Source organism: Lissotriton helveticus, chromosome 1_1 (assembly GCF_964261635.1).
Source record: "Lissotriton helveticus chromosome 1_1, aLisHel1.1, whole genome shotgun sequence".
Taxonomy (NCBI): Eukaryota; Metazoa; Chordata; class Amphibia; order Caudata; family Salamandridae; genus Lissotriton; species Lissotriton helveticus.
Window position 1 is genome coordinate 1,896,858,889 of NC_136057.1, and position 20,941 is coordinate 1,896,879,829.

The 20,941-nt window shown below is 46.5% G+C and overlaps 1 protein-coding gene across 1 annotated transcript in view; it reads right to left on the minus strand.

Moving 5' to 3' along the window:
• The window catches only part of HMCN1 (hemicentin 1), a 1,257,483-nt gene that overhangs the window by 664,623 nt on the left and 571,919 nt on the right, over positions 1 to 20,941 (minus strand). The window contains exon 29 of the mRNA XM_078642741.1: positions 1,041 to 1,167. Within this exon, the coding sequence (XP_078498867.1) occupies positions 1,041 to 1,167 (127 nt within the window). The remainder of the gene's footprint in view (positions 1 to 1,040; positions 1,168 to 20,941) is intronic.

A 20,941-nucleotide genomic window follows, 5' to 3' on the forward strand; every position in this document is an offset into this window, starting at 1 on the left:
TGAAATGCAACGCTTGTCAGTCTTTTATATTGCTTATGTGCAGAAACAGTCAGAGGGGGTGAGTAGTTGAACATCCTCCAGAGGATGAAAGTTTGTGATATGGGTTTACAACTAGCACTAAGGTTGAGGTTCTTTCAAAGAGAATATTCTGATCAGTTTAAGAAATAATATATTTTTTAAAACAATGATTCTGATTTTTACACGATTAGTTTTCAAAAACCCTACATAATTTTACATATGCATTTCAAATAAAAAGATGTGCTTCTAAAAGTTTCCAGTAATAAAAAGTAGAACTGTACAGCAAAGTGTACAGTTTTTGCACAGAATTATGCATGCTAAAACAAAAAAGAAACTGGCTATTAAAAAGAAGAAATTCACAACCTTTACAAAATAGTTCTATATATTAATAAAAAATGTGTTCTGCATGTACTTTAGTAATGCATTCTGGTCAGGTTTCTGAAAATGAATCTTGTATGTTAAAAAAAATATGTGGACACATACTGAAAAAAAACTTCAAAAACAATACTCAGCAAAACGTTTTGAAAACAGGTCTGAAAGCTATTTAGTTCTACATGAATTTACACCTTAAAAACATAGCACACCTTATTTACAGATGCCTTACAACAGAGTAACAATTCTGCAGTTTTTCTGCTGAATGCTCCAGCTGGCTGCACATGCTCTGAAGAATCAGAATTTGGGAGCTATAGGCTGATGGAAAGACATTTGACGCAGAGGGTGTGGACTAGCGACACCATCCAGACGTATAAAAATAAAGAGAAACTAAAGGAGCAAGATAAAAAAAAATCTGATTTGTTTATACTCTAGGGTGGCAATGTTTGTATGGAACCACATTCAGCTGCGGTCTTCCTGTGATTAGCTCACAGAGAAAAAGGTGGGTGGGAGAAAACTCATTGTAAAACATGATATTGAAGAATTTTATAGAACTCAAAAACATAAGTTGTGTGTGAATGTTTAGACTGGAGTCCACATTTATATTTGCTTTATAACACTGTAGCAGTTATTACATTGCCAGCACTCACTTGCCGTCTTTGAACCATTGAATCATGGGGAAAGGGATTCCTACGACTTTGCACTCCAGACTGGCTTCCTTGCTAAGCATCACAGACACCTCACTTGCTGTGCCAGCTCCTGTGATTGTTGGAGGGACTTTGGAAAGAAAGAAATGTTAAGCACCTGCTTAACAAACAATACTCTGTTCCAATTTACCAAATCAGTCATGATTCACAACAGTTGTAAATGATCCCTACACAAGTTTATCACTTACTCTTTACTGGGTATTTACGAAACTTTGTTACCCAAAGTAGTGTAATCTACAACTATCCCAAATACAGTCGCAAGTGAACGGGATTTAGAAAAAAAACACACTCATGGTTCTTGTTTATAGACCTTGGTTCGTGTATTCTAAACAACTGTGAAAAAGATGCCAGTGTATGAGACACATTTTTGATTAACATTTGAAATGATTTCTATTCTCACTTAAAAATATTTCCCTCTTAGAAATCCATTCTTCCTCCACCGTCCCGTGCTTTCTGGGGCAGTTCAATGTTGCTTTTGAGATGTAAATATAGATGTGCAGAAATGTGTGGGGAATGCTCTCATAAATGTTTGGTTAGAGTTAAACCTGAGTGTGCATTCAACACATTTACAAAGGTTTCCCTTGTAACTACTAAGACATACCTCTGAGAACACATACAAATGAATGTTAAGAGAGAAATTGCAAGTTCACAAAGTTACAAAATGTAAGTTACACACTTTATTTTCACTGATGTTCATCACTTCCTGAACTTTTGTAAATACAGTGTAACTTAAAGAGGTGCTGATCTCTCCATTGTACTGGCATAAGACAGATGCAAGTCTGGAAATCTGCTCTGCAAACCAGTTTCTTTAATTCTCCACATTTAACATTGATTTTGTTAAAAGGGACACCACACCCTAAAGCATTGAACAGAACTGATAATTTGATGACAATAAATAGGTACTGTACATTTCTATAATGCTCAGTGAGACATTGACTTTCCATGCATTCAACTCCAGTCTGTCTGTCCCATGATACTTGGAATTCAATACAGGACAGGTTACTTACCTGTAAGAAAGGTTTTCCAGCTTCAAGCTCTTCTAGATTCACACACAGGGCATTAATCAACCATCTAGGTGGTTTCCCTTATTTTTTTTCCTTATTTTTTTTCCTCTTGGGCGACAACCAGAGGGGTCGTTCTGACCCCTATGACTTTAAATGTAACTCCACAATGTCCCAGAAGGGCACCATCTTTAGCTTCTTTTTAACCCTGCTATGTCCCTTTTTATTTTTACTTTGAAACAGACACCCCTTTCTTCACAAGGGAAGTTGGCAGGTGACGTGAATCCAGAAGTGCTTCAAACTGCAAAAATATTGCTACTGGTAAGTAACTTGTTTCTTTGGCAGTGTACATCTTTGGCAGTGTAAATCGCTGTGCATGGATTATGTAGAAGTATGAGCTTTTGTGGAAGGCTGGAGTTTCATGTGGGCAGTTGAAAAAGATGTTTAATCACTTTCTGTCCCAACTCTGTTTCCCTCTTTGCATATCCAGCCACACAATATTGTTTTGTAAACAGTGGCAGCTCCTCCACTGAGGCGGAGGAGCGTCGCCCCACCGCTGCTGTGCAGCAGTAAAAGTAAGGAAAAATCAAAGGATAACGCAATGTTATTATCTTTTATTCTTCCCTACTGCAGCATGAGGGTGGGGCTGCTCTGCTGACTGAGCAGGGAAGGAGTGGTGGCACATTAAAGTGCGCATGATTCTTTGACCAGCCCTCTTCGGCCGACCAAACAGTCATGCACGCTTTAGTATGTTCTCTATGCAGGCTGCATTACATCATTACAGCCTGCATGGAAAACATGCCCAGACCCCCAGTCACCGTTTGAGTGCCGAACCACGACACTCAGATGAATCACAGTGCTGCATTGCAGCGATGTGATTGGTTTAGGGGAGCCAATCACAGTGTTGCATTGCAGTGTTGTGATTGGCTCAGGGGAGCCCGGTTGCTTACTGTTCGGTGGAGGAGAGACAATCTGGGACAGAGGGGCGAGGAGGTAAGGGATTTTTCTTCTGTTACAATTATACCTCTTTACCCCCGATCTGTGCTGGCCGCCACTGTTTGTGAAGCTATTAACGGATGACCATTTTGTTGCTATCCATATGCCATTGATGGGGCTATTTACTAGGGAAGCTTATTTTTTCTCTTCCTTCTTCAATTTAGGTTTCTAATCTATGTTTTTCTCAGACAGTGTGTAACATGATTTGCACTATCCATGTCATATTGTTTACTTCAAAATTGGTAAGCTCCTGTTTGGTGCCGCATGTGCCACAAATAAATTGTTTGGTTTTTCCATAGCTGCTTTTACTTTTGTATGTGATACATGATTGTGAGCAACTTTTGACCCATCTCCCTGCTCCCCATCCTTCCAAAGTGATTGAGAAGACACTCAACAAGCAATTTACAACCCACCTAAAATGTCACCATCTTCTAGACAACACTCAAAGATTCAGAAAGAACCACAACATCGAAACAGCACTCAACGCAGCCACCCATGACTTTTGAAACATCCTGGACCAAGGAGAAATAGGGGCACTCTTCCTATTTGATCCTGCTTGACTTCTCTGTGACCTCGAAACTGTATCCCACAACACCCTCATCAGAAGACTCCATGAGATTGTCGTACAAGGATCCACTCTCAAGTGGACTTTTCAACCCTCACAGAAAGAACCCAAAGAGTCAGGCTGCCACCCTGCACATCAAAGGCCAAGAAATTATATTGGTATCCAACAGGGATTGCCCCTCAGCCCCACCTTTCTCAACCTATACATGACACCACTTGCCAACATCATCCGATCACAAGACATCACTGTCATCTCCTATGCAGGCGACATCAAACTCATCCTCTCCCTGAACAGACAAGATAAACACCACCAAAGCCAACTTCACCTATAGTATGGCCATGGAAGCAGACTGGATGCAAACCAACTGTCTGAAGCTCAACTCCAAGAAGACGGATATACTGGTCTTCGGTCTGGATAATTGAGTCTAACACTGCTTGACCTAGTTCCCATGCAATAGAGATCCATTTTTGCCTGCTGAGCTGTCCGCTTCTCCATTTTGAACTCCTGATAAGTATGTTGCTACCATTAAAGTTTCCTTTTTAGTTACCCATTCCCAGATGTCCTACACTCGCCTTAACAGAGCAAGCAACTTTGTAACCCCATTAATTGTAATACTGTTGGCTGTTTATACCTTCATCATCTACCCTTTTATGTCTTGTGGAGTTCTTTTAGTATTTAAGTACTGTCTTCTGTTCCTGCAGATTGTTTTGTTGACTGATTATTTTCGAGTCCCCATCTTCTTACATTCACATTCCTCCATATGTGCGCCCTGTGTGTGATGCATCTGTGGTGATGGTCATTGTGAGGATTGGTTGCTTCTAGTTAGGGCTGGACTGGGAACCGAAACGGGGCCTGGTGAACTGCTCGGCCAGCCCCCCTGGGGGGAAAGAGGGGGTGCAGCCGAGCTGTTTGCTAGGTACGGTTTCGGCCGATTTTGTTACAGGGGGCGGATATTGCCAGACCCCAGTAACAAAAACGGCCCCAAGGGTCCAAAACCGCCCCCCACCCTGGCAGCCCACCGGGGAAATGCCCGGTGCCCGCTACGGGCAGTCCGGACCTGCTTCTAATCCGTGCCTCTAGTCATGTTCTAAAATGTCCACAAGTGTAACTAGTACTTAATATGTAAAAAATATAAGTGATGATGCCCAATGTTTTTCTTTGGAGCCCACTACTGATCCTTCCAAATGCCAGGGTTTCACATACAGAGACTGACTACTCTTGATCTAATCTCTTGCCTCTTTCTTCCATCACCCTACACTACCTGTTTGCTGTCTCCCTTTGTCGCTGTTTTCCTATAATTCATTTCCTCCTTTTTTCCTTTTCTGCCTTTTTCTCTTTCTTGCGCTGGGTCAAAGTATGATTGTGAAAAATATGTCCCGGTTCCCACAAATGAGTGCTGATGCTACCTACGAACATCAGCCCAAACAAAGTACTGACTATAACTACTACTGCAATTTGCTCGTAACAACCTCTAGATCTTCCAATCCCCGGTTGTCAGTGACTGTTGGTTAATGAGCCATTCCTGTCTGGCAGAAGGTTCTAGGGAAATACAAGGTGTTATCATTCCTAACATTTTAATCACAGTTTTCAATGTCAGTGATTGTGATGTCTAGAGAAGGTGAACTTGCCTGATTAATGCACAAATTCTTTTCTGTACAGGAAGCGCTTTGGCTCTGTTCGAGAAATGGATTCCTCTCTGATGGGTGTAGAGAAGATCTGTCCATTTCCACTGTGTATCCTGGAAAGTATCCTGTCACTATCACTTTATTTATGCCGCTCTGCCATGTTTTGAATCAGTCTACCTTCACCACCCAATTAGCTAGGTAGGGATAAATATGTATCCCCTTAACCTCAGGTGTGCTGCTGTCACTACCAGGCATATAGTGAATAGTCTTGGCATTGACTTTAGTAAACAAATGTTTTGCCATGAGCACATACACACAGTCTTTTGGGCATTGGTCCTTCTTTCCCACTTCTCTTCTCTCTGTTTCACAGTTATATTAATATTTCTAAGACGTTACAAGCACTTACACACTTTTTCTGTATTCTGTTGTATGTTTTTCTTTCTGGTTTCATACAACATGTTTTACTCTTTAAGATGTTGGTTGTTTATTTTATTTTGTTGTCTCTTTATTTGTGTTCTTAACTTCAGTGTATGCTTTTCTTGTTCACTGCTGCTTATATTTCTTGGAACAGTTTTGATACAAAAAGTAGGCCATGACATTACATATATTGTTTTACAACTACCCCTGATGAAGGGTGTTCTTTCCACCCCAACTACCCCTGATGAAGGGTGTTCTTTTCACCTGAAATGCTTTGGGATTCATTCGACTAACAGCTGCTACTACAACAACGTTTTAAAATTGTTTTTAAATTGTCATTGTAATTTTTCACAGAGTGATATATTATTAATTGAAAATTGTTGTTTTCTATGAGCTCAACCTTTGTCCCCTGAAAATCTACCAACTACTTGAGTACTGGCTAACTGGTCAGACCAGCCTGCCACCACAGACAGATATCTGACCCCCTGCACGTGAGAGCCCGTGCTCTCTGAGGCCAGAAACAATGCCTGCTTCAATCAGAGGTGCTGTCAGCTCCTCCAAGCAGGATGGCTAAGTAATCAGCATGTCAAGGTAGGAGGCTTCAAATGCCTCTGCTGCCTTTCATTTGCGACCCATGGCTTCCCCAGACAAGGGAAATGCCACCCACTGCCCCAGGCACATTTGGCACCAGGACAGATGGGAAAATTAGCTAGTCAGGAGGAGTTTTCCCCTTTCATGCTAGTATCAATCCTAGGGTGGGCTACTTGAAGTGAACAAGACTTTTAGATTTCCACCATCTTAATTTTGCCACAATTAGGCTCTTTGGGTCAGGGTAATGCCACACCCCATGGGAAGTGGTCATATAGCAGGTGTAGACACCCTAAAGGTAAGTAGCCCATTGGCTACTACCTTGTTACTCCTCGTAACACCCCTAAATTAAATATTTATGTGGCACCCTTGACACTAGGAACTAAGACTCAAAGGATCAAAAAGAGAGGACAAAGAAGCGTGAACAGAAGACTGACTGTGTTCTTTTGGTGCCAAACCCTGCCTGCACCAAGTCTATACAATTGTGACCAGCGAATTGTTCTTCAGCTGACCAACTTCCAAGTACCCCAGGAGACTACCAGCCTTTCGCAAATTGCCAGCAATCTCCCTTGGAGTATAGGATATATTCACCTGCAGTCTGCAGGCAATGAAGAGCAAAGTCCGGTTCACTGAGTTGCTGCTCACCAAGCAGCCCGATGCTGGAGCCCCCCAGTAAGCAAGCAGTACCTGTGCTCTTGAAGATTAGATCTGTCCCCCCACCATGTGAGCGGACACCAGGACCAACCTGAGCAGCACAAGATAAAATACCTGGTGTACCAGACCCTTGCAGCAAAGAAAGACCATGAGAGTCCAGTCCGGACTCCAGCGACATTAGGACTGCGCAGCCACCGAGGGACATCCGCACAGCAGTAACCCACTTCCAGAGTGGCCCAGCTGTCCTCAATTTTATGCCCTCAACCGGTGAGTCTGACGATCGCAAGGCCCTAAGACGCAAAGAGCCCATCCAACCTTTTTCCTCTTCATCCGAGCGACCCAGCCTGGGTACTGATGAACGGACTGTGGTCCCTTGTTCCAAGGACTCTTGTGGCCCAACCCCCATCGGGAGCTCCCAGACTTGTCCCCAAGTCCCCATTTGCAGCCTGTTTCTAGGTGGCCCCCTTTCTTTCCACAAGCCAAGTCAAGTCAAGTCAAATGATCTTTATTCGGAGTAAATACATCCATAAAAGTACATATGCATTAAAAATAATCATAATTAAAACAGCGAATACATCATATTAGGGTAATTAATAAAAGACAGTAATGATTGGTGCAAAAGTTGTATAAAAATTTAAAATATCATTTCATATAGAGCAGAGCCTCCACAAATCCATACATTAATATACAACCATCACATGTACAAAAAAAGAATTGTTCAAATGATACAGTTATACTGATTTCTTCAAAGTGGATCTATTGTAGCACGGGAGCGAACAGCAGCTTTAAGAAAGCTACTTACACAGAATATCTCCTCATCCGAACTTAACATTTGAAAGACTTTCAATGCCAGATTAAAATCTCTAAGTTCATGTCTACGGCAGTACGGCATTAAGTATCGGGAGGTGTACAGCCTGTAGAAACCACAGAAAAAGAAGAAATGTACCAAGCTTTGTTTACCACCCGCCGTGCAAGGGCAATCCAACTTATCAAGATGTTTATAATATCCAAGTGGGAAATTTAACAGGTTCACAATACTTCCATCCCGGAACCGGAACAGAAGACTCCTATTCCATCTACCCAATGTAGTAAGCAAATATCTCTGCGGTGACGGTGATGAGCCAACATTGGGTTCGAGAAGGGTGGAGTACCTGATAATTGATGGTTTAAGGTATTCAGATCTTGCTCGTTCCACACCATAAAGGTTGTACAAAGCCCCTTTAATTATGTTCTTATGGGAGCGGTCTATGGTGTTGGGAAAAGGGAATAAAGAGCCATGCCCCACACTGATCAAACTTTTCTCGACCGCATTCAACCATGGGATATGGTGGGACCTATCACTTTGTAGGCAGTCAGATAATATGCTGCGTGTTAAGTGGGCCGAAGGGTTCAACCAGATTATTAACCAAAAAAGAGCTGGTCTTGAACGAATGAAGTCTTCTATGAAAGGTAAGTTAAGTTCTTTATGGCAAATATATGTTGCCGCAGAGACAACACCCCCCAGTACCTTTCGACAGAATCTATTTTCCTCAGTCTGGATAGAGGTGCAATTGGAGTATCCCCACACCTCTGAGCCATAGGTGCCCGTGGGTTGGCATTGGGTGCGGTAGATCTTTCTAAGTGAGGTGACAACGTCTGCATGTCTAGGTTGGCGGAGGGAAAGGATCGAATTAATAGATTTGCCAATCTTATTTCTCCCATAAGCGACATGTGGCTGCCAGGATCCAGAATTTGAGAATAATAATCCTAAGTATGGAAAAGTGCTTGTGCTTTTTAAAGTGTTTTCTCCTGATTTAATTGTAGTGATGTTATATCTTTTAGGGCCGCAGTTCATAATATACGATTTTTTAAAATTAGTCGACAAACCCAAATCTGCCATAAAGGAAACAAAACCTAAAATTAAAATACGCAAAGCGTTGGGTGTGCGGCCCATTAGCACCGCGTCATCCGCGTACAACAAAGCGGGAATGGGGGTGCCGTTAACAATTGGGACATCATTGGTTAGAGCGCATAAAGTGTTGCTCAGCTCATTGATATACAAGATAAAAAGCAGGGGGGCGAGCACACAGCCCTGTCTGACCCCCCTGCCAATTAAAATGTCCTTGGAAACTTCGCCCTCATTATTAATACGGACACGAGCTTTTAAATCCCTGTGCAGGTAGGAAAGGAAATAAACCAAAGAATCATCTAAACCATAATTAAGCAGGAGTAACCACAAACGTGAGCGGTTAACAAAATCGAAGGCTGAACTTAAATCCATAAAACCAAAATACAGGGGGGACTTTTTTTCAATAGTGTATTTTGCCGTTAGCAGATTCAGATTCAGACATTGCTCTACAGTGCCCACATTGGATCTAAAACCGAGCTGACTTTGGTGTAAGATATTATTATCGTTAGCCCAGCTGCTTATCCTCTTAAAAATTACCCTCCCGAGAACCTTTAGGGTATTGTCAATTAGTGATATCGGGCGGTAGCAGCCAGGATCTGATCTATCGCCTTTTTTAAATATTGGCACGATAACACTGTTAGACCATGACTCTGGGATGGAATTGTCAGATAAATTGTTAAAAAGGTCACAAAGGAGGGGGGCCCAGAAGCTAATTTTAGATTTAATTTGGTCTATTGATAGACCATCTGGGCCTGGGGCTTTATTGCCCGCACTTTCTGATATGGCATCCTCAACCTCGTATAGTTCAATCTTCAAAGACCTAACGGGGAGGACGGTGTCGAGGGAATACCCTGATACAGCGTAAATCTTAGAAAAGTGCTCGGCCCATGTGTCCCCCGTGATGTTACAATTAATAGGTGTTAAGTTAGAGCCAAGCAATCTTAAGGCCTTGACCTCCCTCCAAAACCCTGTGATGTCTTTTAAAACCGCAGTGCGTACAAGGGCTTCCCAATGGTCCTTCAGTAGTGCTTCAGAACGGGTACGTAATATGGACTTATACCTGGCTCTCAGTGTTCTTACAAGTGCCAAATCTCTCGGTATGGTCTTAATGGCGTCCCTCAGATCTCTGTTAGCCCTGGAACATGACGAATCGAACCAGCGTGGGTTACTAGTCCTATTAGCCCGTGCTGGTATCGAAGTCTCTCTTTTAATAGCAGTACAGAGTTCACAGAAGGAGTCAACAATAACATGCCCCGGTTTATCACTGGTCAGACAATTCCTAATTAGTGTAGGGTGTTTGTGAATCACTCTTGCTAAAATGCCTTTATTGTCAGCTCCCTTCCATACAACTCTTAACCCATCTGGAGACTCTTCCAGGTTTTTTACTCCAATTACCCTATTGGTTTCATCTTAGTTAATCCCGTTTTTTTTTAAGTGTATTAATATTGGGTAATGGTCACTGTAGGTGGAGCAAACGACCTCGGCTTTTTCCAGAATGTCACACAATGTTGGGGAGACAAATATGTAATCTATAGTTGAAGTGCTCCCCTGACCAATATATGTGGGGGTAAGAACATTATTCCCCTCAGTACCAGCAATTTCCATGACATTTAATAAGACACGTGGGGCAAGATGGTCCCTCAGTTCTTCTCCACTCCTGCACACGGGGTTACTACGATAAATATGAGCATTGAAGTCTCCACCAATACAGATACCGTCAAAAATTCCATATTTTTGCCCAACAATTGCTTCATCAATGAATTTAAACAACATTAAAAAAAATTCATTTGGATGGGATATAAAATCATTATTATAAAAAATAACTAAACATAACTTTAACCTATTGGTGTATTTCAAGGCATTGAAGCACTTTGCATTAGTCTTAATCAATTTGGTTTGCACAGCAGCTTTTATCTTCACCCAGATTGAAAGACCCCCACTAGGTCGACCCATAGGCGGAGCATGTACAGTTTGGTTATGACAACAGAAACCTTCTAATGTGAGTGGGGTGGTACACCAGGTCTCCTGCATCATTAATATATCAAAACTTTTTATCCAATCGGTCCATTCTTTGATTTTTAATTTCGATTTAAGACCAGCTATATTCCAGCTCATAAGAGACAGGTCAGAACTCTGTTCTACCATTTTTGTGATGCATGACAATTTGTTCGCAGCAGTGGGTGAAACGACCATAGGGGTCGATAATGCTAATTCTTGATTAGCTAACAGGGGTGGCTGATCAGTCACTATGGTATCTAATTGGGTAGCTGATGGTCAGTCCAAGGTGTCCAGTTCTGATAGAGGGGCGAACCTATTATATAGCCCAAGGGGAGATGGAGCTGAATACAATGGCCTTTGTGGCGGTCTATAGAAGTAACTTAGAGGGAGTGAAATTACAACAGTAGACGGGCCTGGGCGTGCATTGTTCATGTTGAGCAAAAATCTAACTGTGCCGGGATTCCTAAAGTTAATAACAATGCAGTCTCCTTTAATGTCTTTAAATTGGGGGCCAACCCATGACACCCTGCGGGCTGAGACGATCTCTTTCGATACGTCATAGCCAACCCCTTTATGCTTTGATAGCCAGTCAATACATTTGTTGTTTAACTGGACCCAAGATTCTCCTTGTCCCTCCCTAAGTGGTGGGATGCCTGCCACGACCAAGACGTAAGGGCAGGCGTCTGGGGGCAGATGCAAGGCAGGCCCCTGATGTTTTATGGGCCTGCTGTCCCCAGACCGGCCCATATCACTAGTACTACCCAAGTTGGTCCCTGTTTTTACTATTACTTGAGCATCTTTCAGATTACTAGTGGTGGGACAAGCACGGTATGATGTACTCGAGACATCAGGTATGGTTGTTTTAGGTTGCGAACTAACTGCAGCCTTATTATGGCCGACACTGTTACTTCGTAGTGGAGGGGTGGGTAGTTGACTAGGTGTCTGTATGCCGCCAGTGCTAGGTGCACCGACGGGTTTAGTACTACTACATGAGGTTACAGGCGCCCCACTAGATAAGGTGTTACTCAGTGTCTCCAAGTCTTTCAGGAGGCGATCACCCCTAATCTGATCCAGTGGAACAGTTCCCTTTCTTTTCACTTATTCGTTTTTAACCAAGTTTTCCAATCTGTCTAACCTTTTAAAAACATTCTTAAATTGTGTGATCATTTGACTCTCTAAATGTTTAAAAATAGTATCCACGATAGTCTCTATTAGGTTCCCATTTTGTTTAGTTAGGGAAGTATTATCCACTGATGGGACAGTCTGTGTCCAGATTGTATTGTTGTTACCAATAGAAATGCCAATGGGGGTGGAGGTGACGTCACAGTCCACAGGTTCCGAATCAGCGATGGAGATTGTTGGCCCGCTCGTAAGTTGTTGCTTCTGCTTAGTCCACATACTCTGAGGTGTGGGCTGATTCTTGTTACAAGTGGGTTGTCTCCTTTTGTTAACAAAAGGTTTGGAGGAAGCCCTTTTACGTTTTTCCCCTGCCGGTTTAGTGCTTCCTTTTACAGGGGTTGTGACAATAATATCAGATTGAGAATCAATAGTTATGGCAGGGCCAGTTACTTCCGATGAGGGCTCATGTAACAAAGAACCGGTGGTAGGTTTCGTGATCAGGACCACTGGGGAAATAGGAATATTAGGGGTTACTTGCGTGGGTACCTCCTTATTTGAATTACTCATTGACATTCTCCTTTCTGTATTGGCAATTTCATTGGACACCATGTGTAAAGCGTTCTCTAATAAAGTCTCGAAAGAAGGTGGCGGAAAAGGAAAGTCATCAAGTGCGGGCGTGTTAGTGATTGATACCATGATGATAGGACTCCACTCACCTAAAGAGATATATCAGATGGATAGCCCGCCCGGCCGCTGAAGTCCGCTGACGGCCACAGACGGCCCCGCCCTTGTCCCGGGCTTCTCCCGCGCGCGACTCGTGGGGCGAGAGGGCGGTATCGCCTTTTCAGGCGCCTCCGGGCGCTCTCTACGCGTCACCGGTGCGCCGCCCCAGAGGCTGCTGGGGGCTGTAGTTTGGTGGGCAGGGAGTCTCCCGGCGCTCCCTCTCTGCCAGTTGATGCTGCCGTTTCCCTCACGGCTCTGCCCGATGGCAACTCCGGCGACCTCTGACACAGGTCTGTCAGTTCTGAAATTCCCCAGGGGCTCCTGGGCGGTATCGCCTTTTCAGGCGCCTCCGGGCGCTCTCTACGCGTCACGGGCGCACCGCCCTAGAGGCTGCTGGGGGCTGTAGTTTGGTGGGCAGGGAGTCTCCCGGCGCTCCCTCTCTGCCAGTTGATGCTGCCGTTTCCCTCACGGCTCTGCCCGATTGGCAACTCCGGCGACCTCTGACACAGGTCTGTCAGTTCTGAAATTCCCCAGGGGCTCCTGGGGGGTATCGCCTTTTCAGGCGCCTCCGGGCGCTCTCTACGCGTCACGGGCGCGCCGCCCCAGAGGCTGCTGGGGGCTGTAGTTTGGTGGGCAGGGAGTCTCCCGGCGCTCCCTCTCTGCCAGTTGATGCTGCCGTTTCCCTCGCGGCTCTGCCCGATGGCAACTCCGGCGACCTCTGACACAGGTCTGTCAGTTCTGAAATTCCTCCACAAGCATAGCAATCACCGCTTCCACCGCAACCAGCACCTCTGCAACTTAACACCCCAGGGACGGTAACGAGTAACTGCTGGTGGTACTTTCACCAAGGCCTCCTACCACCCTAGGTCCCGAAGGAGACCCTCAGAAACCAATCACAAATAACTGTATGTAACATATGCCTTTCTCCGATAAGGAAGCATTGCTGCGTAAAGAAGCATGATATTGAACTCTTTTTCTTACCTGTAAAAATTCATAACTGCTAAAGTACTTACTTGATAATGAAGTTCTTGGTATCAAAATGTATATAAAAATACAACTTATTTTTCTAAATTGGTCTCGGATATATTCTTGAGTATGTGTCTCATTTTCTTTTTTTTGTTTGATCTGTTTATTAAGTTTTTTCATGGTAAAGTTACATTGCAATTGCAGCTACAATAAAGACACAAGGTTGGTAATATCTGACTTTACAGCTAGTCCTTTCCTTCCTCCCCATAGGGCTATAATGTGCAGGTGTATAAGGTACAGCATAGGGCCCAGAGTCGTCCCTCAAAGTAAATAATTAGTATGTAATCACATTGTCCACTACATTCCATGGTAATGACACCAAACATATTTAAACTGCTACATTTATTAGCAACTAGTTAGCTTGAAAAGAAGAGAGGTGAACTTCTTGGGTAAGGATGTGGGGTAATGGGTTTGGGGACAAGGGGGAAAAAAGTGGGTTCGCTGCCTCTCAATGCAGTTCCAAGTTTGCTCTACCTTAATTGCCATCTTCTTAGTAAAAGTCACATTTTTTAGTGTGTGTCTCATTTATTGCCTCTGTGAGCACAACAAATGTTTAGCACTACACTCTGATATGCCTAACTGCTCACCAACACTACAGAAAAAGAGAGCATTTGGGAAACCATTTGTCCTCTGTAAACCAATTGAGGTTTGTCTTGACTCTTTACAGAGTGTACCTCGTTTTGGTCCACTATATAAAAAGCTAAACTCCAAAGAAGTACAGGAAAATAAATCCCTAGGTAGCACTCCTCTTTTTGTACTCTCTCTAATGTTGACTTCTTTACCAGATCTTGTACTTCCTGTTGTAGTAGTCTGAGGTGCTTTGCCTTACATCTTTGTTTTTTTGGTAAATTGTTGAGAGGTCGTTTTTAAAAAAAAAATTGATAAGTTATTTAATTTATTCTCTTCATTACCCACGTCCTGGAGGTAATGCTCTTCCATTCCTGAAGAAAACCTACCTAGCTGCCTCCTATAAGTATTGAATGTCAGAAACAGCTGAATGAGAGTCATTTGTTGGATGGGACAAATACCTCGTGCTCTGACTTAAAAGATGTCAGTTTCCCTTGTGCAGGTTCCTGCCATTATAGAGTTGCACCTTGTGAAACTAATCCCTGGCCAGTGTGAGAATGCTGCTGATGGAAAGGTGGGATTCCTATGTTTTTCTGGCATGCACCTCCTCAAAGAAGCTCTAGTCGACATCGCTCTCATTGCTTTAGAAGTGTCATTATCTTTCTTTATTTATTGTAATGAGTCATCCACCACCGGCCCAGTTGGAGGCATTTTAATAACATTTGTTTTCACTTCAGGTTTGAAGCCTGAGATCCTGAACCAAGCCAGCCTCCTCAGTATTGTGCCAGTGCATACCGGAGTACTAGCTTTGTCAGTAGCTTCTAGGGATGATTTTAAACATGAGTATGCAACTGTTTCTCCCCATTGTGTGCAAGTGTTTGCCCTCTTTTATACTGTTCCTTTATACTGCTCTGGTAAGCATCACTTTTATTTTCAGCAGTGAAGGGGTTTAATTTTGCATCGTTGCAAGACTCAAAGAGAAAGCAATAATACAAACTTCCCGATTGGAGAGTTAGGGTTTCACGTTATTAATGTTGTCGAGAGGCTTCGCCATTCAACTGGGAATTATCTGAATAGTGGTGAATAGTTAATCTGTATCCCATGTAACTCCATGCCAAGATTACACAAAACAGAAGATTAAATAAATTAGGTAGACTCTTGAGGCAATCAGTTCAAACTGGGTGACTTCCAATCACATTCTAGTGGAACCAGTGCTCCACAAGATAATTGAATACAACTCTTGTGTGACAAGGGGCGCTTTAATCTACACAAATTGGTACCATCATTGTGGAAAGAAATAAAAAAAAGTTCAGTAGAGACACAAATAATCATGCCAGATTCTGAAGAAACCTTTACAAATGAGACTATCAAGAACCTTGAGAAGACAAGCAGAAACAGGAGCCTTATATCTCTAATATTCAGTGTGACAATCAGGACCTGAAGGGTGGCTATGTATCCATGGTGCACTTTTGTCTGAACTCCAAATGGTAGCAGAAATGTAGATTTTGTTGTCGGATTGTGACAACCTTCTCAATACTTTTTCCAAGTGTGGACAAGTTGAAAGGAAAACTCTTTTTGTCAGAGGGAATTGTTCAGACATTTTTATGACGGTACACTAATTTAAAAAAAATTGTCTGTTATAAAGTTACCTGGAAAGAGGGAAGCTTAATACAGGCCAGGTTGTTCAATATGTTGGCTAGTTGCTTTTCTTGAATGAGGACTAGGCAGATGTCTTTTTGTAGGAATATGCAGTCTCTCTCTGGTTTTAATTTCTGTGCCCAGTTGTCCTCAAAGTTGAAGTACATTTTGGAGAGCACATTGTTGATATTGGAGAGACTTTCTGGTGAGGATGGAAAGGGAAGTGATTGTAGTGGATTGGCACAGTGATTGATTTTATTTAACAGTGTTTTGGAAGATTTGATGTCTGTGATTTGAAATATGAATATTTGGGGTGGATAGATCTTTAGGTTGTGGAGATTGGCATCATTGTCTTCTGAGATTCTACATTTTTATTTAGATTCTAAGCATAGAATGGCTTAAAAATCGTGTTCTTTTCAGCTTTTAGTTTTTCAGTGTATTTTTGATATCAGAGATGAAAAGATTTACTATTTCTTCCAGTTGGTTTTGAGAGAACACGCATCAAGGTGAAGATCTATATTACCATTAAAGTGTGTTTCCATTGCTCACCAGAGGAAATTGGATCTGTAATGAATTTCGGCAGGGTTGAGCTTAGCCTTGTTGTCAGAATAGTCCTTTTCAGCGGGAGATGGCCTATTGAGAATTTTCTATAACAAGATTATGTCTGCGGATTTCCCTTAATGTCAGTGAGAATATTCATAGTTGGGAAAGACTGTACCATTTATGTAGGTTATATAGTGTGGCTGTTAAAACCTGGGTGGCTTCCAGAGTTTATTAAGATCATCTAGGTTGTTGTTTCGCATTTATCAGAGATTCATACCTGTTCGTAGGATTGCTAACTGAAAGATTAAAGATCAATCAATCAATCAATCAATCATAGCATTTATATAGCGCACTACTCACCCAAAAGGGTCTCAAGGCGCTAGGGAGGGGGGGTCCGCTACTGCTCGAACAGCCAGGTCTTGAGTTGCTACCTGAAGGCGAGGTGGTCCTGGGTCAGGCGGAGGTGGGTCGGGAGGGAGTTCCATGTCTTGGCGGCGAGGTAGGAGAAGGACCGACCTCCTGTGGTGGCTCTTCGGATGCGGGGGACGGCGGCGAGGGCGTGGCCGGTCGATCGAAGCTGGCGTTTGGGAGCGTAGAAGTTGAGGCGGCTGTTGAGGTATCCCGGGCCTTGGTTGTGTAGGGCTTTGTGTGCGTGGGTGAGGAGTCGGAAGGTGATTCTCTTGTTGACCGGGAGCCAGTGCAGGTCTCTCAGGTGTCTGGAGATGTGGCTGCGACGGGGGATGTCCAGGATGAGGCGTGCTGAGGCGTTCTGGATCCGCTGAAGTCTCTTCTGGAGCTTGGCGGTGGTTCCAGCGTAGAGGGAGTTGCCGTAGTCCAGACGGCTGGTGACGAGGGCCTGGGTGACCGTCTTCCTGGTCTCGGTGGGGATCCACCGGAAGATCTTACGTAGCATGCGCAGGATGTTGAAGCATGACGAGGAGACGGCGTTGACTTGTCTGGTCATGGAGAGGGAGGAGTCCAGGATGAAGCCCAGGTTGCGTGCGTGGTCTGTCGGTTTGGGCACGCTGCCCAGGGCGGGGGGCCACCAGGAGTCGTCCCAGGCGGAGGGTGAGGATCCCAGGATGAGGACTTCCGTCTTGTCCGAGTTCAGTTTCAGACGGCTGTTCTTCATCCATTCGGCTACCTCTTTCATCCCTTCGTGTAGGTTGTCTTTGGCGGTGGCGGGGTCGTTGGTGAGGGAGAGGATCAGCTGGGTGTCGTCGGCGTAGGAGATGAGGTTGAGGTTGTGCTGGCGTGCGATGTCAGCGAGGGGGCCCATGTAGACGTTGAAGAGGGTTGGGCTGAGCGAGGAGCCTTGAGGGACGCCGCAGATGACTTCGGTGGCTTCCGATCTGAACGGAGGGAGGCGGACTCTCTGTGTTCTTCCGGCGAGGAAGGAGATGATCCACTCCAGTGCCTTCTCCTGGACTCCGACGTTGCTGAGGCGCTGTACTAGGGTACGGTGGCAGACAGTGTCGAAGGCCGCGGAGAGGTCTAGGAGGATGAGGGCCGCTGTTTCTCCGTTGTCGAGCAGGGTACGGATGTCATCGGTGGCTGCGATCAGGGCGGTCTCGGTGCTGTGGTTTGCCCGGAAGCCAGACTGCGAGGGGTCGAGGGATCCGTTCGTCTCGAGGAAGGTGGCCAGCTGCTTGTTGACGGTCTTCTCGATGACTTTTGCCGGAAACGGGAGCAGCGAGATGGGGCGGTAGTTCTTGAGGTCGGTGGGGTCGGCTGATGGCTTCTTGAGTAGGGCGCTGAGTTCGGCATGCTTCCAGCTCTCCGGGAAGGTAGCGGTGTCGAAGGAGGCATTGATGATGTCCCGCAGGTGGGGTGCGATGACAGCGTCGGCTTTGTTGAAGACGTGGTGAGGGCAGGGGTCGGTCGGAGATCCGGAGTGGATGGAGTTCATCGTGCGGATGGTGTATTCGGTGTTGATCGAAGTCCAGGCGCGGAGGGTGGTGGTGGGGGGCCGTGGTCCGGTCGTGGCATGCGTCGGTTGAGTGCTGAAGCTGTTGTGTATGTCCGCGATCTTGTTGTGGAAGTAGGAGGCGAGGGAGTTGCAGAGGTCTTGCGAAGGGGTGATGTCGTTGTTTCCGGCGTTGGGGTTGGAGAGCTCTTTGACGATGTTGAAGAGTTCCTTGCTGTTGTGTGCGTTGTTGTCCAGTCGTTCCTTGAATGTGGTTTTCTTGGTGGCGCTTTCGGGTGGCGAGCTTGAGGGCAGCCATGTTGTCCGGAGTTGGGTCTCTGCGCCAGGTTCTCTCGAGGGCTCGGCAGATGTTCTTGGAGTTCTTGAGTTCGTCGGTGAACCATGGGGCTTTCTTGCTGCTGGGTCTGCTAGGCGAGGTCCTCAGGGGGGCGAGGTCGTCAGCGCAGTCGCTGATCCACTTCGTGAGGTTGGTGGCCGCTTGGCTGGGGTTAGTTGCTCTGGTGGGTGGGTTCTTGCTCAGGGACGTCGCGAGCTGGTTGGCTGTGATCTTGTTCCAGCTTCGGCGTGCAACCTGTTGTTGGTGGTGGTGGATCGTGGTCCTTCTGAAGCTGAAGTGGACGCAGCTGTGGTCCGTCCAGTGGAGTCCGGTGGCATGGCTGAAGGCGATGTCCTTGCTGGATGAGAAGACGAGTCGAGTGTGTGTCCGGCGTAGTGGGTGGGGGTGTTGACCAGCTGCTTGAGTCCGAGGTTGGCGAGGTTGTCCAGCAGGGTGGTGGTGTTGCGGTCGTTGTTGTTCTCCAGGTGGAAGTTGAGGTCCCCGAGGAGGATGTGGTCAGCGGAGAGGAGTGCGTGCGGGCTGATGAAGTCGGCGATGTCTTCGCTGAATTGTGTGCGTTGTCCCGGGGGTCTGTAGATGAGGGTGCCTCTGAGGGTGGTCTTGGGGTTGATGTGGACCTGGAAGTGCAAGTGTTCGGCGGTAGTCAGGGTGTCGTCGGTGTTGGTCGTGATGCGGATGGTGTTCCTGTGGATGATGGCGATGCCTCCTCCGGTCTGGTTGATGCGGTCCCTTCGGATGATCTTGTAGCCGTCTAGGATGGCGATGGCGATGTCGGGCGCTGAAGAGGCGTTCATCCAGGTTTCCGTGAGGAATGCGACGTCTGGTGAGGTGGTGTCGAGTAGGTTCCAGAGCTCGACGGCGTGTCTGTGGACGGAGCGGGTGTTGAGCAGGATGCACTTCAGGTGGCTGCTGTTGTTGCTCGTCTTGGTCTTGGTGGGTGTGGGTGTAGTGCAGGTCCGGATGCAGGTGAACTTGCAGGAGCGGCAGCTGAAGGGTCCGTGGGTACGTCTCGGGGTGGCTCGGTCGCAACCAGGGATTCGGCCGGTGTTGAGTGCGTTGAGGGTGGCGGCGTCGTACGTCCGGCGGGGGCCAGTGGTCCTGGCGCTGGGCGCGGGCCAGGCGCGGACGGGCGCAGACGGGCTTACCTTTGGCGCACCTTCGGCGCTCAATCGGTGCTCCCGCTGCGCGCGTCCGCTGCGCGGTCGCTCTGGGGGCGTCATAAGTGAGGAGCCGGGAGGGCGGGTCAGCTGGGTGGCGGGAGCGGGGCGGCCAATGGGCAGGAGGGGGGCGGAGACGTCGGGGGGCAGTGGCGGGAAGGAGGGCGGCTCGAGGGAGCGAGCAGGAGGGGGAGGGCAGCACAAGGGGTACAGAAGGCAAAAAAGGGGGAGGCAAGTGAGCAAAGGCGAGGGGGGACAGGTTAAGAACCGGGGGGAAACAGGAGAAAGAACAAGTGGAGGCAAGTTACACAACGGGGGGAACAGGTGAAGATACGAGTGGAGGCAGGCTTACGAAACGGGCGGAAAACGGGAGAAAATACCAGGGGGGCTAGTGGACAGTACAAGCAGCAGGCGCACAGATAACACAGGGGGGAAACAGGCACGCCGCAGCAGACAAACAGCGCCGAAAACGGGGGTGTGCGAAGGCAGTGCGCGGCACTCAGCAGGGCAGGGTCCTGGCCACGGCGGGCAGGAGCGGCGGAGGTGGGGCGACCTCACCTGGAACAGGCTCGAGCGGTCGCTGCTCACCTCAGTGCACAGTCCCCTTAAGTGAGGAGCCGGGAGGGCGGGTCAGCTGGGTGGCGGGAGCGGGGCGGCCAATGGGCAGGAGGGGGGCGGAGACGCCGGGGGGCAGTGGCGGGAAGGAGGGCGGCTCGAGGGAGCGAGCAGGAGGGGGAGGGCAGCACAAGGGGTACAGAAGGCAAAAAAGGGGGAGGCAAGTGAGCAAAGGCGAGGGGGGGCAGGTTAAGAACCGGGGGGGAAACAGGAGAAAGAACAAGTGGAGGCAAGTTACACAACGGGGGGAACAGGTGAAGATACGGGTGGAGGCAAGCTTACAAAACGGGTGGAAAACGGGAGAAAATACCAGGGGGGCTAGTGAACAGTACAAGCAGCAGGCGCACAGATAACACAGGGGGGAAACAGGCACGCCGCAGCAGACAAACAGCGGCGAAAACGGGGGTGTGCGAAGGCAGTGCGCGGCACTCAGCAGGCAGGGTCCTGGCCACGGCGGGCA